The sequence below is a fragment of the Artemia sp. Qi Xiang Cuo genome, chromosome 5 (assembly GCF_049724085.1).
Source record: "Artemia sp. Qi Xiang Cuo chromosome 5, ASM4972408v1, whole genome shotgun sequence".
In the NCBI taxonomy this organism is placed as follows: domain Eukaryota; kingdom Metazoa; phylum Arthropoda; class Branchiopoda; order Anostraca; family Artemiidae; genus Artemia; species Artemia sp. Qi Xiang Cuo.
Window position 1 is genome coordinate 79,637,286 of NC_142798.1, and position 19,279 is coordinate 79,656,564.

General features: G+C 37.2%; 1 protein-coding gene and 1 long non-coding RNA gene across 2 annotated transcripts in view; one reads left to right on the forward strand and one right to left on the reverse strand.

Moving 5' to 3' along the window:
• LOC148952579 (putative G protein-coupled receptor CG31760) overlaps positions 1 to 19,279 on the reverse strand; it is a 578,976-nt gene that overhangs the window by 507,489 nt on the left and 52,208 nt on the right. The window contains exon 3 of the mRNA XM_089089961.1: positions 9,393 to 9,543. Coding sequence (XP_088946087.1) covers positions 9,393 to 9,543 — 151 coding nt within the window. The remainder of the gene's footprint in view (positions 1 to 9,392; positions 9,544 to 19,279) is intronic.
• LOC148952582 (uncharacterized) overlaps positions 18,249 to 19,279 on the forward strand; it is an 85,159-nt gene continuing 84,128 nt past the window's right edge. Inside the window, exon 1 of the long non-coding RNA XR_016141815.1 lies at positions 18,249 to 18,411. This is a non-coding gene — a long non-coding RNA (uncharacterized LOC148952582). The remainder of the gene's footprint in view (positions 18,412 to 19,279) is intronic.

The following is a 19,279-nucleotide window of genomic DNA, read 5'->3' on the forward strand; positions in this document are numbered from 1 at the left end:
ATCTTTAATCAAACTCCAAGTTTTTCTAGGGGAATCTGAATTTCGAAAAGATTTTTCATAATAAAGTCTTTCACTTACTCTAAGGATCCTGACCAGCATATTCTTATAATTTTTAAAACGCATGATATTTATTTCCGTGGGATATTTTATTCTAATTTTATATAAACGATTTTTCTCATTAATAGATCTCAAAAGTGATTCATTTATCCAAGGTTTTTTTGGGGTAAGTTTCTTTCCTCTCGGGCTCTTATATGGGCAAAAAATATCAAGCTTTTCATTCATAATATAATAAAATTTATCTAATGATTGGTTCGGATCCTTCTCATCAATTACAGGACTCCAATCAACATCACCAAGCCCTTCTTTTAACCTTAACACATTTTTATGTGAAAAATCTCTACGCTTGGTTTGATTTTTTTTATTATGCGGAAAATTTATAAGAAAATCAGACATAATTATACAGTGGTCAGATGAATCATCAGGAATAATAAATGTATTAACAGCACTATAAGGTGAAAAAATATTATCAATAAGTGAAAATGATGTATCAGCTATTCTAGAGGGCACAAAACATACGGGGTTTAGTCCATAAGATAGTGGGTCCTCCAAAAACTGCAAAATATTTCTATCTATTCTATTCTGATCTGCAGATAGGAGTTTCATTAAATCAATATTAAAATCACCCATAACTAAATAAGGAGTATTAAGACTAGCTAATTTATCCAACATACTTTCAAAATGATTTTTAAATTCTATCTGGCTGGATGACGGAGTACGGTAAATAACTGCAATTAAAAGCTTCCGATTATTTGGAAAAGAGCATTCAACTACACAAGATTCAAAAATCATTTCAATATTCATTGGCAAAAAATCAATCCTTATACGTGCTGGTATGCAATTTTTAATCAAAACACCTAGACCCCCTTGTTTTTGTCTTTTCCGACCGATGTGAAAAAATTGGTAATCTTTTACATGTATATTTTCAACTGAAAAATCATTTAAAAAAGTTTCACATAGGCCTAATATATCTGTATCTGAATCCGACAAAAAAGTTTCAATCACATCCTGCGCAGTCCTCCAACCCCGGCAATTCCAAAACGACATCCTACTTGTATTTTATCTTACCAGCTCATTCATAAATATATATTGATTTTTTGGGATATCAAAATTACTAGAAGTATCTTCATCATCACCAGCTACAATAGTTTGAAAAATTGACTGAAATGAAAGAGAATTCCGCTCAAATTCTTTTAACCTTGATGGTGGAATTTCACGATTATCTCTATCCATTATCAAATTTTAACCCCACGTTAAGAGAAACCACACCATGCCCCAAAAGACCAGCAAACCATAATAAAAAATAACAATTAAAAAAACAAAAAAAAAAAAAAGTAATCTCCATTCCAATTCGTTTTACCTCAGTACGACTAATCTGCGCAACTTTTAATTTAGAAACATAAATATCTTCATAAAAAACAAAAAACACTACAACTGTTTCCAGGCCTAGTATCACTGAAAGCCAAGACCAATCCATAAGAACTCCAATCACAACCCGGTACGCTCCGCACCGCGCTATACATTATACACCATTAATACTTTTTCTAATTTTGTTTTTTTTACTTTATTCCATCCACAACATCTTTAAAAAAAAAATAAAAAAAAAAAACACGAGACAACATTACTTCATACCAATATGCTATCACAAAAAAAAACAAAGAAGTAAAAAACACAACAAAATAATAACTCAAAACCATATTAAACTAAAATAATTAATATAAATATAAATATGACAACCCGCCTAGCATTGCATAGGCCCACCTCGAGGATTTATCGGCACTGACAATTCAGGAATCACGTCATTCACGGAGAAAGAAACACGCAGGCCATTTGGCCGATCAAAACAAAGGAGAGGTGGAACCGATTTTGTTACCCATGCTTGAATACCACAATCAGCAAGCTTTGATCTTTTTTCAATCAGCCGTTTTCTAATATCTCTCACTGCCGTCGGAGCATCATCACTAAGATAAATATCTTTATGACCGCAAACAGTCTTTCCTTTAAGTTTTTTACTCTGTTTCAGAATCGTGTTTTTTTCTTCTTTTTAACCAAAAGGAAAATTAAAAAATATAAGCAAATTTTTTAATTATTTAAAAGCAAAATATGGGGTATAGTTTAAACCTATTACTTATTCACAAACTGTTTTGAAAATCGCTTTAGCTTCCTCTTTATCATCGCAAGGTACATTCCAAACCACTATATTTTTCTCATTCATTCTATACTCGCAATGCATTAACCAATTTTTCAACTGATTATTTTCTTCACGGAGAAACACTGACTCAGCTGTAACAACACTAATCTGTGATTTTACATTTATTATTTCATTCTCAGTAGCCGCCACATGGGTCTGGATCGTCGAAAATTGCTGCGATTGGCCCGATAGCGCTTCCTCAAGTGATTTGACCCGGGTTTCCAGAGATTTGAACTGGTCCGTGATACCATCAAGCTTTTTTCCATTGTCTTTCACTATAGTTAGAATTTCAGAAAAGCTCCGAGCCAGCGTCGAAATTGACAAAGTCTCTCCATTCTGAGGTGAAGATGACGAATAATCATTTTGATCCTCTTCGAATGAGACTTCTTTACGGTTTCTTTTATTTCGCCCCATGAATAAGCAGCAATTAAAAAATGGACAAATAGTCTTACCTCAGCCGGCAACGATTGTTTATCCACGATGTTGCTAGCGTGCAGTGCTTTTAGCCGTTTGGCACGGCAAACACCTTTTCCAATGTCGGTAATCAAAGGCTCTGTTTATAATGACTCAAATCCAATCCTCTTTTACTCCATGCAATTCTTCAGTTCAAAGCAATAATCACACACCAAAAAATTTTCTTTCATCAATTCAAAACATTAATCTCACAAGCTATTTCACTCCTCAGCCAAAACTACCGCAGGCACGGAGCGCCTAAGGTGTTACTCGTTCGGGGAATGAATCATGACTGCTTTGATTGGCATGATTAATTTTATTGGCTTTGATTGGCTTTGATTGGACTAATAATTTTATGGACTAAGAGGAGCTACTTTGGCTTTGATTGGCATGATTACCTCTAATAATAGGGAGCATTACGTTCACCTTAATGGATTTTCCTCAAGTAAAAATATTGTTAAATATGGTGCCCCCCAGGGCTCTGTATTAGGTCCTACTCTTTTTTTGATTTTTATTAATGATATGCCAAATGCTGTTGCAACTACTTCTAAAATTAGGGATTTATTCGATCCTCCACCTTCTGGGTCTAGGTTAACTACACCCTTATTTACTGATAATGTGACGTTGATGTCTGCTGCTTCAACTGAACAACTAGTTACATTTGCAATTAATACAGCAATGACTAAGATATGTCTATAGTTTTCTAAGTCTCATAGCCTTTGATAGGTAAGACTAAACTTGATGAATCTTATATATTTGGAATCAGCATAATAAGCCGATTCTTTTGACATATCTATTGGTATCAAAATGGATATACAACTGTTAGAGTTTTGTTTACTATTGACCTGGGTCATTCCATACTTACAGTTCGTTACCGTGAACTGTGAAAAAAAAAAAACATAACGAAATATAAATAAGTTTAATGTGTTTAGCATATATTGAAAAATTACTACAATACCATATTTGAATAAAGAAATATATACAGATAAGAATTTTGATTTTTTTAAACTATAATTTTTTCAAGCGTCATTAAATTTTGGCCCTTTTATATATTTGCAGTCTTCTAACGTGAATGGGGGTCATTACCATGTTGACGATCATCATACTGAATTACAGAGCTTCTGTGCTGAAAAATTTAATGAGATTGTAGCCTTTTGAATACGCTATTTACATCCAAGTCCCTCATTCTCTTTTCTTTTCTAGGAACTAGCATGCATGAGCGACTCTATTATCGTATCTTTATTATAATGTTTCTTCATGAAGCAGAATTTATATGCGTAAATTGAAGTTAATTCAGGAGCAAACGATTTTCTTCCTTGGGATCTTCGATCCTATGTCCATAACAAATTCTCCAAATTCAAAGTGATAGAATACTGTCCATTTACGTTGAATTGATAGAACGAAATAGCTTTTAAATTTTATAATATTGAAATTACCAGCTCTGCTGCTCGAGTTATTGCTATTTTTTTGTAGTTTTAATGGCGCATAACTTTTTTTTGGCATTTGTAGCATGCAAAATGCCATTTATTTTTTAGAAGAACTGATAGAACTAGACTGCAAAATAGTTATTTTGTTTGCAAAATCCAAACCTGTTAAACACAGAAAATAGGCTGCCATCTTCATAAGATCAGGCTCCGTTTCAATAAATTTAATCTTGAATTTTTACGATTACAAAACTTGTTTATTCCATTGTAGTGTGTAACAGTTTGATATCCCTGAATAGTCTGATATACTGTCTGATATCCTGTCATTACAACTGTCTGCTATCCCATAAATAGTCCCAGCCACTCAACTTTTGGAAAATCAAGTGAGTTTAGATGAAACACACCCTGGCATTTTGCAAAATAAGCGAAATCTAATGAATGACTCTCTTTTTGATTTTGAAATAAATATTTTATGGCCACGTTGTAGAATATTTGCTTGCACCAAGTGAAACCATATTACGTGGTTTCAAACGAATAAAAACGTTCTAAACTAGATTGTTTTATTGCTGACAAATATCCTAAGGCGGTTTGGCTTTCTTCTGGACTAAAATTATACCTCATTTTGTGTTTTCATTAAAGCTCTGTTTTTTTTTGTGTAATTTTCCAAATAAAGGGACGTATAAAGAGTCAGGTTATCGGGGCTAAATGTGTAAAAATATCTTGCTGGAAGGTATTTCAGAGCCCGCTTGGGTTTTAGAGCAGAATAGCTGACGTGAGGGTAATATCTCTGTCATGGTTTCTAGGCAACTGAACCCCGTTCAACTTATCTCTATTTCCCTTAATAATATTGAAATCGACCCTTGTACTTCCGAATCCACATCTAGTTTAACCCTCGTTTAACTAAACGCCCTTGCAGGTCATCCTCCATGCAGCTCAATCGTCGAGCATCTCAACCCCCATGTAATTCAGCGTCAATTAAACCCAAACCCATGTCGCTCGATCCCATTTAGCTCAGCCCTCGTGAAAATTAACCCTCATTTTACTTAACATACCTTAACTCAACCTCATGAAGCTCAACCCTCACTTTCTTCAATCCCATTTAACATGATCCCTAAGCAACTCAACCCCTACTCAATTCAACTTCTATACAACTCAAACCCTATTCAACTGAACCTAACGTGTAACCAGTTATACGCAGAAACGTAGGTTGAGTTGAGAGGGGCTGAGTTAAATGGGGTTCAAGTTAAACGTGAGGCAAATTACACACATCCTGTGCAATGAGAGAAGTCAGGCACTTCCTTGCTTTTGTCAGCGAGCCTTAAAAATTCGGTATATTTCAGTCTGTGTCTGGGAATCTTGGTTCGGAATCCTGTCAGACTAAAGCGAAGGAAGTAATACACCGTTTGATGACAGCATTACCTCCTTAGGAACCCTTTACCAGTTTTTTATGGAAGAAATCGTGGAAGTAATGATTGTCAATCAAATTTCCCAGAAATTGTAGCCGGGATTAGTGAATCATACGAACAGCGTCATTATCAGGTTTTACGAATCATAATTGACGAACTTAGTACTTTGATAAAATTCTGAATTTATGTTATTTCTGCCCTGATCTGATAGCTTCCTTAAAACTTACATTGAGCCATGTTTTATCTTTGTTTGATATCTGTGTCTTTGCTATTTGATTCTTAACATAGTTTATATGAGCAGTTTATGTGCCTCCGCAGTCTTTTAAGAAACTTTCTTGAGGAAGGCTTTCCAATTCTAACACAGCTGAAGACTCCGAAAACTATCTCATTCCCCTCCACTGTGTTTTCAAACAACCCATACATTCTTGATTGGTAATAGAATTTGAATGTTGACTCAATCCATAAGAGCCAAATGTTTCCTTGCAAAAGCTCAAGCTTTCAGCTCAAAAGATTCAAGATAATCTGCAAGAAACAAACAACAATGACCAGTTGATCTACTTGGACTGAAGTAGGTGTTGAAGTCTACAAACTGCTCAAGTCCATAAGACACATACAGATCATACTGTCATATTCCCTGCAACCAATGATTCTAGTTTGAAGCCATATTAGAGGTGGACATTTAAATGACTGAAAGGTGACTGATTTGGGGAGCATTCTTCTCATATAACTGTAAGGTGTCGAATTATCCAGTGATTTCAGACTGTACATTATACCAATTATAAGAGACTTAATTTGAGGCCCCCATTCACCCACAGTGCCCTTTATCCTTTGAGTCTTGGTTATTTAAGCAAGTATATAGAATGTAGCTATTTGGGTAAGCAATACCACCCCTCCATCATAGGTAGCACCGTTTCGGCACTTCGGATCTCGTACGAGGATTGTTTATTCCTAAACGGTGGCCTTACTATTCAGTATCTCTTGGTTGAGATTAGCCTCGGTAATGTGCAATATGGTCAGCTTGATCAGATTCTTAGCTACCTTGGGCCACCGTAAGCAGGTTCCTCTTGGTAGTCTTCGAACAAGCAGAAAGTTTTTTCGAGGAATTAGTCCGTTGTGAGGCTTAATTGCTTAATTGGAAAACTCTGCAGATTCAATAATCCAGCAAAACCCTCGAAGAAGTACCCCAGGTGCAAGTACCTCCTTCGGATTAGGATCAGAGGGCATTCCGCAGATGAGAGCCGAAACACCTTATTTAAAACATCTTCAGCAATGGAATGGTGCCATGATACAGGTTCCCCTACATCAGTTTGAAGCGCAGCATTTCCACAACACCTCTCCCTATCATTACACCTCCCACTGTAAGTGGATTTTCGCACAAACATGAAGGGAGGCACATTCGATCGTCAATGAGAAAATAGCGCCCCTTTTAAAGGCTAAAACAATCGAAGGATAATATTACACTCCCCCCTAAGCAACTCATGCACTCCAGGATGCCCATAGAGACCTCAATGTCCTTGATTTGAAATTTTTACATAGTCATCATAGGCAGTGCAGTAGCACTGCCTAAGTAAAGAACGATGTTGGCACAATGTTTTTTTTTTTTTTTAAAGACCAGGGTACTTCGTATTGAAGGAGTTGTCGTAGAAACTTCGAAAAGGGCTCATTAGATTGTTGGAATGGCTAGTGCCCTTTTTAATAGTAGTAAGTGATTAGAGGGCAACTAACCCCGCTCTCACGCCCACCATTTATCCAAACACATCCAATCAACATTTTGATATAGCCATTTTGTTGAACGTATTTGAAGGGTCCGGAAATTATATTTTGAGTATGACAACCCCGTCCCAGCCCTCAAGGCTAAGGTTGTAAGCTATGCCCGGGGGGCATATAATTTTTTTTATAGAAAGTGTTGTCGTAAAAGCTTCAAAAAGGGTTCTTTTTGAAGACAGGGCTTTTCTTTTATAGAAGGTTTTGTCGTAGCTGCTTCAAAAAGGGCTCATTCGATTGGAAATTGAGAGACTAGTGCCTTTTTTATTAGTCGAAAGTGATCAGAGGGCAAATTTTGATATAACTATTTTTTTCAGCCCATCAGAACGGGCTGGAAATTATGTCTTTGAAGATAACAAATCCCCCCAGCCCTAAGGACAAGGCTGTCAGTTACGCCTTGGGGACATATAGGGTTTTTATAGAAACTGTGGTCATATAAACTTTGGAGGGAGCTCATTGGATTGGTAATCAGACACTCTAGTGCCCTTTTTAAGAGTCAAAGTCACCAGAGGGCAGCTACCCCCTCCACCCTACACACACGTCGTATCGTCCCGAAATGCGTCTAATAGAAATTTTGAGATAGCCATTCTATTCTAAATAGTCTAAATATCATATAACCAGGCTTTTGAGGCTGAAACAAACCCCAGAGATTAGGGGCAAGGGATGTAAGTTATGTCCAGGGAGTATTTAAGGTTCTTGTGCAAGGGATGGTTGCTTAACTTCAGAAGAGACTCAGGCTTTCTCTCTGAAAAAGACCATGTCAATATAAAACGAACAAAAATTAATCAAAAAAACTTTTTGCACAAAATGAGTTTTAAAAAAAAAGTAAAGAACTCCATTAAACCAAAAATGAAAAAAAGAATAAAAATAATCTACCAAGCATACAACTACCGCAAATCAGTATCCATGAATAAATGAAACCCAAAGCAAACAGAAATTAAAATAAGTCAAACTCAAAACAAGCAGACATTAATCTGAGTAGGGTTCCAAACCATATGCAAAACAATACTCATTTGCGATAAAAGGATCAACATAAAATGTTTGAGAAATCTAATTTGGTTTTAATAAGTAACATTTCCTAGATACAAAAGTTTTGAGATCTAATTGAGTTTTACTATTAAAAAATCATAAAAAATAGAATCTTATTTCTGTCAATGTTTTCTGCCTTGTAAAACAATTCCTTTCAAATGCGTTGAAACATCAATTGACCAAAAAAACCTTTTTATTTGAACAATATGCTTTTTTAAAAGCTAAAAACACTATTCCAGCCTCTTGGGAGGGAAGGGGGGGGGCATAAGCACACTCGCTTGTGTTAATTTTCTCTTCTTTTTTTATACTTTTTTTCATTAGAAGCACCCATTTTAAATTTAATATCTTATGTAAGTTGATTAATGCCAGTTTTAAGATTCAATTTCAATCTTCCATTTCCTTAAGAAAATTCATTTTTTTATATTTAATTGAACAGAAACATCGGCCAGGTCCCATCCTATAGTCACTGGCTAACATAAAAAAGTTATTCTGCGGTAAAAAGGTACCCTAATGTGAATAGGTATTGAATGGGTATGAGAATGGGCATTGAATGGGTATACAAGGACACTATCAGGATTTTTCCAGCGTAAAATCTGAAACAAAAATGCAAAAAGGCGGTGCCATGATTACAATTTTTCTTTCTAGATAAGTGTAAGCATGGTTAAAAAACTAAAACTTCCACGTTTTTGTGTACTAAAACTTTTTAAGATAGAGGTAGGCAGCCAGAGGGTTGTCACCATTACCTTCACAAGTAATCTTGGCTAAGCAAACCTAAATTAGTGTATATTCTGTTCATTTTCAATTTGAATTATCGTTAGAAATGTATCTTTTTCTCCTGTAATATTTAGATTTTTCTTACATGCTTCCTTTCATAGTTAGCAATTCAATTATATCCCAAGCCAAAAAGGATCTTGACAAAAATGAGAGTGATGATCAGAATCAACATACTTCAAATATTATAGAAGAATGTTTCCTGGCGATATCCCAAAAAGAGGTCAATTAATGCTATTCAAGTAGGTCTTAAAATGCCTTTTGGCAAAGCAACCAAAACATAAGAAGGGATCTTACCTCAGTAGTTTCCAAGTGACATTTGTGTGTCCCAACAAAGGCGGGGACAGCATCCGTTACAGTTAGCCTCCCACTGACACTGACAGGCTGGTCACATTGATGAATATCCAAATTGGATAAGTTCACATCTGCAACCAATAGTCCATTCAAGCTAGAAAGAAGAATCAGGTATATTTTGCATTTGATCCCAATAGTAGCCCAAGGTGTCACCTACTTTCTGCTACCTGCTATAGATATCAAAATGGCACGTGTTCTACACAGTTCTGCCGCGCGCGGCATAGTTCAGCCATGTGTGGCACAGTACCCACAACAGTTTGCATAATTCAGCCACGCTTGGCACTCTTTTGCCATGTTTGGCACATTCAACTTGGTGTATATTATTTCTGAAAGTTGGCAACTCCTAATAGTAACCTATCCCTATGTTACCAAATGCTGCGATTTGATAAAAAGTGCATCTCAAACTCATTTATTTTGCGGAAAAAAATACATAAAAATACTTGAAAAATCGTACGTAATACGCAGGATAATTGCAACTACCTTTATCTTATTATACAGAAGATGAGCTTCAATCGACTTGCCGGTATTAAACTTTTATTGTTACTATGAAGAAGCAAAATAATGGTAACATACAGACTACAGCCCAGAAGAAATTGAACGATCAGCTATCATTGCATCACTGAGCACTTTTTCTCGCATGTGTCGAAGAAATTCATTACGTGCGGATTTCGGTTTTTCGCAAAAAGCTTAGTAATAAGTCGCCTGTACTCTGCAAAATCGCTGTATTCCGCAAATGCAGTGCCTTGGAACTACGGGCATGGCAGCGCTTTTTTTGTACGATTTAGCTTTTAAGCTAGTTTTGTTTTCTTCCTTTTTTTCTCGTTGATAAAGTCTTCCAGATGTGAAGCCGAAATTTTTGTACTTTCTTTACATTGTTCACTGTCTTATTAAAACTTATGTCCGTTTATCAACTGGTTCCACGTTTTCTTTTACTTATATTTCATTTCACTTTACTTACAATTACATTTCATTTACTATAACATTTTATTTCATTTTACATAGAATTGGGGATACTGCATTGAAGCTGTAGATACAATTAGTAAGCCATTACTTGTCTGTTTCTCATCAGCGTTTCTTTTTTATTTTCTAATTAGATTTTGAAAAGTATCTTTCATTTAAAAACACCTTCTTTTGTATTTTCATTGAAAAATAAAAACAAATCAAAATTACCCCCAACACCATTTTCTCATTCAGAAAATCATTCATTTAGTCAATCATTCATCAATGAATCGTATTCAGTAAACATCTAATTAATAAAAAAAAAAAAAACTATTTTGCTAATGATGCTTCAATAGGCTCATCATGATTAGGGCCCAAGAAAACGATACTTGTACATCAATCTAATGAAAACATTTTGGGAAAGTTTAAATATATTTCCATAGCCTACGTATATATCTCTATAGAACCTCTTTATCTTTAGTTGTTTCCAGGGACCTAATTTGCTATGAGGCAAGGGGTTTTATACCAGGTGATCCCTCCAGACCCAAGTTTGCCCTCACCACACCACAGCTTGCCCCCGAGCTGAAATTTAGTTTCTGCAAAAAATCTTGTCAAAATAAAGATAAGCCTATATAATTCAAGTATCCAGAGAAACACGTCAGTTTTCGTTAGTATATTTTTGCCTTTATTGTAATATCAGTCATATTTCAGTTTTTACTGTCACTTTCACTTGATTTGGGAAAATTGGCTCCAACTTTGCCCCCCCCCCAGAACGTGGTGAAATTACGCCACTGGTTGTTTCAGCAAACATTTTTCAGAAAATATTAAAGAGGTTGAGTGACCAAAAACCCAGTAATAAGTAGTTGCACCAAAGGTCAGAAAGATATCATTCCGATTAGAATCTGAAAATGTTTGTTTTTAAACAGTTAAGTTTTTGTTTTTTATGCAGGGGGGATGGCTATTTGAATTTTCGTTTTTCATTTGTTGTCTTTCTTCTTCATCATCGACTTTTTATTCTTCCTTTTTTCCCACACCTGTTTTGATTTTTTTATTCAGATTTGTTCCATTTTTTCATTTTATTTTTTTCAGCATATACATTCATTTTTTTCTCGGGGGGGGGGGGGGGGTAATTATTATAATGAGTTTTCAAGCCTAAATTCACTGAAAAGAGCTTTACAGAGGTCTTTAAAAAATATTGGAAGCGTACCTTCAGGAAAAGGATATTATTTCTCTAAAGGATTTTAGCGAAAGGGAGTTAAGGGCTAGAAAACAGTGTTTTTATACAAAACTACCTACACTTTGATATCTTTTCCCCAAATTTCTATGGGCATATTCTGATAGATATCTTTGGGTATAGGTGTGGCATTTAGATTTCTCCATGGCGTGCTCATACCTGCTGGAAAAATACTTCAAAAGACTTTTCGGAAAATTTCAGAGCAGAGCCCTAAGTGTTTTTCTTAGGCAAAACGTCCCTCCCAAGCTACATTCTTGAGGGATCTTAATCCCTTAATCTCTATGCCTGAGAAAATTTTACTATTCTAGGGGGATTTTAATTGTATTACAAAGTTTTATACCAGGTGAATGTAATTTCTTTTATAATTGTTTCCTTTCACCACCTGGAGTCATATTACAGTTGCTATCCAAGAATAATGTTGCGGCTCCCCATTTCTAAAAGCAGAGCACGGTTGTAGCCAGGATATTACAGTCCTTAATTACCTTCATAAAATCCAAAGCTTATTTAGAAACTAAATATGATTTGGGCTTCCTCCAAGCGAGCTTCAATAAATGATCTCTTAGAAACTAGAAAAATGTTTGAAAAAAGAAGGAATAGCTGGAACGTGAAATTATTATTACTGTGATGATGGAATATGAACAAATAAAAGTGACGTTTTAAAATTTTGATATGTATGAGGGGTCACAAAGGTTATTGAAAAAGTAGTTAGGCCCCTCAAAAATAATTTTCTAGGATCATTCGTTCTATTTGATGAGTACAAGGTGAAAATATAAATAATTTGTTCGAGAAACATGGCTTTTCATTAGTCAACGATATTGTTTTGACAATTGTGAACTGGTACGCATATCAATTTGCTTGTGATAAAGCAGCATAAATAAAGAAAACGTGATGCTTTAAGTTTTTATCTGTGTTTTGGGTCACAAGGGTAATGAAAAGTTGTTGGTCCTTCCCAAACTTTCTAAAATCATTAATTGAAGATGACGAGGTCGGAGGAAAGAATGTTGGTCTGTTCTTTATCACAAGAACTTTGATGTGAGATTCAAGCTATTGCTTTTCTTTTCGGAAAACTTTTTCCTGTTTATAAAGTTTGCTAAGTCTAGGTAGTATTAACAGTGTCTTCTCGATAGTTACAATAACTATTTGTTGACTCTAAGAAAATATAAAAATTTTCCATTTGCAACCAGCGGTCATCAGCATAATTTCCCTTAACAATGCAACGATCCAAATTGTTAGAGGACTTCACTAACAACTATTGACACCATTTTCTATTATTAAATTGTCTCTATCATTTCCTAGAGCTAAATCAATGCTTGCCTATGAGCTAAAACGCTTCAATGTAGCTGTGGTTGGTCTTACGGAAACCCGCCTTGTCGGAAGAGAGTCCGAGGATATTGGTGAAGGATATCACCTGATCTGGTCTGGTGACCCAAAAAGCAAGACAAATGGTGTAGGCCTCGCGCTGAACGCCAGAGCCAAGAGATGTCTTCTATCCTATAACCAAATTTCAGATATAATACTAATGGCTCAGCTCCAGCACAAGCATAGAAAGTGGACAATTATTATATGCTATGATCCCACCAATCCAGGTCCTGCGGAAGTGAAGGATTAGTTCTATGCGGAGCTCTCAGCGACCCTGTCTAGAGTCCCACCCCACGACAGCGTCACTCTTCTGGGAGACCTTAACGCGACGGTAAATGATAGGGAGGGCGTGTGGAGAAGTGTTCTCGGCTCTTTGACTCCGGATTCACTGAATGACAACGGACAAAGACTCCTCCAGCTCTGCAATATGCATAATCTGGTCATATCAAACACGCTCTTTCAGAGACGAGATATACACAAATACACTTGGTATAGTAACGACGGCCAGACAAAGAAGATGATCGATTATGTTATGATCTCGGGTCACTGGCGCTCGTCAATAACAAATTGCCAGACTTACAGGTCGGCCGAGCTTGGAAACACAGACCATTGGATGGTAGTTGCCACACTGAGGCTACGCCTGAGAGCACAACTACAAGAAAGACGGTCTCCCAAGCTCGATCTGAGTAGTCTGGCTACATGTGAGATGCAACAGAAGTATGCTCTCGATATCTCTAACCTGTTTAGCTGCCTTAAAGTTTTGGACGACCCTGAAGTAGCATGGAAATCCTTCTACTTGATTCTGCTGGCAGTACCATTGGCTGCAGCAGACACAAGAATAAACCCTGGATATCCCAAGAGACTCTGTCTGTGATCGAGCTGCGCCGGGAAGGCCCGCTTAGCAAAGAATATGCCAGAGTACAGACGACTCAATGGCTGCGCAATAGCCTACAGCACAGTGATAGGAAGACCTTTGTTGACAAGAAAGCCAGCAATCTTGAAGATGCTTCAAGGAAAGGATATACCTGCTCCCTTTACAAACACCTCCGCGAGCTGACGGAAGGGAAGACTTCCACTGTGAGCCGTGTTTTGTATGCTGAAGGAAGTATGCTGGATGACGATGCAGGCCAATGCTTCTGAATGCCAAGGCAGTTGCTCATCCCGACCAAGATCTGATTCAAGCAGCCCTGGCCACACCCGAGGCTACTTCCGTCCTCTTATCACAACCGTTTACCACCTCTGAGATCCAAAATGCTGTAAAACGGTTAAATATTAATCGAGCCCCCGGCGTTTGTGGTATTTCCACGGAACTCCTCAAGTACGGGGGTGCAGCGATGATTCTGTGGCTCAAGCTAATCTTCTTAGCTGTATGGACGACGGAAAGCCTACCGAATGACGGGCGTGCTGGCATCATATTGCCGCTCTGGAAACGTAAGTTCAACCGTCAAATCTGCTCCAACTATCGTGGGATCATGCTTCTCTCCGTTCCTGGAAAACTCTTCTCCATGTCACTCCTGGACAGGTGTTCCACCTTTTTTCGTAAAAAGAGATGAGTCCAGCAAGCCGGATTCATGCCTGGCAGGTCGACGACGGAGCATATTTTCACTCTGCACCAGTTGATCGAGAAGACGCGAGAGTTCCACCGAAAAGCGTACATCGCATTCGTGGACTTTAAGACTGCCTTCGATTCTGTTGATCGCCGTTCACTTTGGCTGATACTAAGAACCACGGGTCTACCCAAGAAATATTGCTCTCTTTTTCAAAAGCTGTATGAGGATACAGAAAGCTGTGTGCAAGTCAATGAAAGACTCAGTCCCACATTCTCAGTGGAGACTGATGTCCGGCAAGGTTGCGCCGCCGCTACCAAGCTTTTCAACTGCATCATAGACCATATTATGACCAGCACGACGAATCTCCTTCAGTTTGGTCTTCAGTTCGGAGTCCGGCTACTCTTTGATGCTGACTTCGCCGACGACATAGCGCTAGTTGCAAACACTGTCGAAAAGGTAACCAAAGCTCTTCAGGTGGTCTCAGAAGAAGCCTCGGAAGTTGGACTGAAGATCAACTGGCAGTAAACCAAAGTTACGCTCCTTGAGCCGCCCACGTCCCGTTCTACTGCAAAGGAAGTCAACATCGGAAGCAACCGAGTAGATGTGGTTGAAGACTTCACATACCTGGGATCTATTCTGTTGAAGGAACATCGTTTTTGGATCGGTTTTGTTTTTTCAGTAGAGTACTAGGTTTTAGAATTCTAAGAACACTGGAAAACTTCACGAATTAGTTTGTTTGAGCTAGTTTTGTAGATATCCTTTTGTGCAATTGGCGAAGCAATAATTTTTGTTCGTTTGAAGTTTCAACTTAACTCTTCACTTCCGTAAGATAAACTATGTTTTTAGTTAATTAATTATTAATCAATCCATTTACTATCTATTGACCAGCAGCTATTAGTTATTTATTGTTCATTGTTATGGTATCAAAATGTGTCAAATAGCATCAATTATAATTTTTATTCGCCTAACGTATTCGGATAGCTAATTAAACAAAACAAGTAAACAAGATCTAAAAAGCATATATTTCGGCTCATATATTAGTCCCTATATCATACTTTATCAACAATTGGTTGCGATAAGTGTGAAATATAGGCTATTGAATTTTGACTCGCAGTTGCTTAGCAGTTTGTATCTCTTGTTGCTCGGGAATAGTGCTTTAATAAAGCAGTAGTTACCTGGAAATAACTGCACCTTGAGAGACTTGTCTTGTAATAAACATTTCCTTTATTGCCATTGGAAAGTTCTATGTTGTGAGGTTCTTCTAGCTTCTATTTTCTTTTTTAGTGTTAGTAGAAGGTAATTACTCCACATATTTATTCAATTTATTTCAATTCAATCAATTATCAATTTATTCAATCAATAAATTTACGACAAAAACACTTCAGCATAGAATCCCCGTAAGGCTCTATGGCCAGGACAAAAAACAGGGGAAAAGCAGAAATGACACAAATACTAAAAAAAAAGAGAAGAAAAGTATTTTCAATATAGTGCATTTCAACCTTTCTAAGACTCTACAAACACAAAAAAAAAAAAAAAAAAAAAAAAACACTAAAAAACGATTTTAGGAGACCCTCCCCCCCCCCCAAAAAAAAAAAAGAATATGTAGGACAATTCAATGAATTAAACCAAATTTCAAGTATATATTTGACACCAAGCCCCAAAAAAATATTAAGGGGCGACCATACTTGAAGCGACCTTCCTATCTCTCCCATAGTAAGTGTTTTGAGTTTGTCTGACATTAATAGTTGAGGCAGTTAGGCGGTCTCAGTCTTTTCTAAAAGAACAGAATCAGGTGAACATTTTGATTTAGCAAAATGCTAAAGCCGACACCTATTTTTCCTGAAATCCCAAAAAACTCGAAAACCTATTTTGGGTTTGCCTGCAAGATCGCTGCAGTCAATATTGTCGTAATTGGGACTTAAAAATGCAGCGGAAAATATTCTATTGAAGCGGTAGCAGCATATTTTTATAAAAAACACTTGCTGACTCCAGTCCCTTCAAATACTTTACATACCAACGTTTTAAATTGCTTATCACCCGACAAAGACCCTAAAATACTTTGAATCAAACGGATGTGGGTGCATAAATTATGCTGAGGGGGTTAGCGCTTCCTTTTGTTCAAAAGCGGTCAGTTGGACTTTGATTTAGTGAAGCTTTAGCTCTTGAAATGATTTATTTGGTGTGTATAATTTGAAAGCGTTAGCTTGAGAGTTGGACATTCGACAAATTGTGCGAATAAGTTGGATGTACTGGGAAATTGTGAATTCAACTATCAAGTTTGACAACTATGGTGAAAAAGAGAAATAAGCGTGGGTTGGGTTTGCCAAATGTTAAGGACCATCGTGAAAAATTGAAATTAGCCTACCGTGCAAGAGGTAGGGCGAGTTTACCTAAGTATTTGTTCCAGCATTTGGTGTTAGACTCAATTCCAAAAGAGTCAAGTTTTGGAAAAGGATCAAGTTCAAGTTTTGCAAACCCCCCTACCGAACTAATTGAGCCGATGAAAACTATCACTTCTGGACGAAATCTACAATCGGAACTGCTCAAAGGTTCGCGCTGGATTGTTGACCTGCCGTATCTTCTCGAAAATTACGAGAAGCTCGTGATTGGCCACATGTGAGTTTATTTGTTTATTTTAGGTCCTCTAATGAATGCTAGTAGCCTACAAGGAACTGCCATAGCTTATGTGGTAGTTCCTTGAATAATATTGAGCCAGTTATATTGTAATTAGTCCCCAGTTCTATTATACGTTCCATATCTATTGTATCAATTATAACTAGTCAATAATATTTGATAGTTCCAGGCCCATCATTTCAGCTTTTTCAGGGGGGGGGGGGGCAAACCACTTCGGTTAAAAATCATGGACAAATTTTCGGCCCGCAGGGCCGAAACCGTCACCAAAATTTAGTATTTTTATCTGGATTTATCGAGCGACATGCGACAAGGTGCCTAATTTTAGGTTTTGGGGGAGGGGATGGGCGAGGGCCTATGTGCATTATACGGTTAATGGGCTTTGGATCAGTGGCATTAATTTCGAATATTTATGATTTGGTTAAGAAAGATATTAAAATTACTTGGATAGGCTACCCCAGCTCTCATCCTGCCAGAATCATGATTCATTATTTGCTATTTTTATATCTTTTCTACCAAGAACCGTTTTTGCCAGTGTAAGAATACAAATTTAGTTGATTTTTCAAATATAGGCATAATAGAGACGGGATATACTGGTTTTAATCAAAAAGAGGAGAATTCCTAAGTCAGGTATGCCTTAGGGCACAAATTCAGATAAGCTGATAAGCTTAAGCCAGACAGGATTAGAAGACATGCGTAGGATCATAGATGTATACATTTAGTAATTCATTTGTCGTTTTCCAAAGCCATTTTATTCCATAATTAATCACCTTATTTAATCGCCTAACCATTCAATCACCTAATTCAATCGCCTACCTATTACACTCCGTGAACATATCTATCATAAAATGTAACTAATAGTGAAAGCGTAAGGAACCCCTGGAAGTCACCCTCTTCGAGTTTGTTTACTCAAGTATGTGTGAAATCTGATACCTTTGTGTTTGAGCCTTTTTGCCGACCAGGAAAAGGGCTCGAATCGGCCAAAACGGCTTTGGACTGGCGTCCCTCCTTAAACAAACTCAATAACCCTCACAACAAACATTTCCAACATATTTTGGCACTTTCTTTTGGAAAAAAATTTGAAAATTGAAAAGACGTGGGTATCAGATCAGATCAGAATTTGAGGTTTTCTGGCATAACCAGCAACACTTTAAGCCTCCTGAAGTACTGGTTCTGCCTGCCTACCAGTGGGTAAAGGCAGGCACACATAGCAGCCCCCACCCCTGGGGTGTAAGAGGGAAGTCATCAGGTGAGACCTATAGGCTACCAATTTTAACTTGTAATTTGACTACAGTAACCAATCCTTGGGTTTATGCCACTGCTACTGTTGATGCTTGATGTTTTTTGCTGATTGCTTTCTATTCTTCAAATTTCACAATCCCCTGCTTTGGTATTTGTAGTTTGTTACTTCATTGTGGACTATATCCTACCTTCTGCTCAAACTGTCTTATACCACTGCTTATTCTGTTCCTGTTTTGTCGTTTACTTCAGATAAGAAATGAAAAGTCAACTCAACTCACCTCGTGTACTAAGGTCTGACAGCTCAATCCAATTCTCTGGATCAGAATCTGTTTCAGAGCAACTACTCATGCTCACTAACCACATAAATATCATAAAAATCAAACATAAAATGCTAGCAGATTCACTACAACCTGACAACCTTAAATCTTCCGTGAAAGGGTCACTTGATGACCTTGTATTGGCTAAGATCTCTTCCCAGGTAGATGAGGCAGTGGTTAAAATTAAAGAGGAACAGACATACATGCAACATAATGTCACTATCTTTTCAGATAAGCTGAATGCAATCAAGCAGGATGTGAGTGCTGGCCTCAACATAGATCCTAGTAATCTAGTGGATAAAACTCTTGAAAGCTATAACAGACGCATATTTTCTGTTGAATCTACATTGGCTACTTTAGAGTCATCCATGATAGACCTTAAAAACTCTTTCCAGCCTATCCAGTCCAACCTGGCAAGATTAAATGACCGTTTTGAACAGCAGGCTTTGATCAACCAAAATATTGTCTTTGGGGTGAAAGAGGAGACCTCCATTGAAAACACTGAAAGTCAATTCCTGTCACTATGTGCTGGGAAGTTTCCTGGCATACCAATTATTT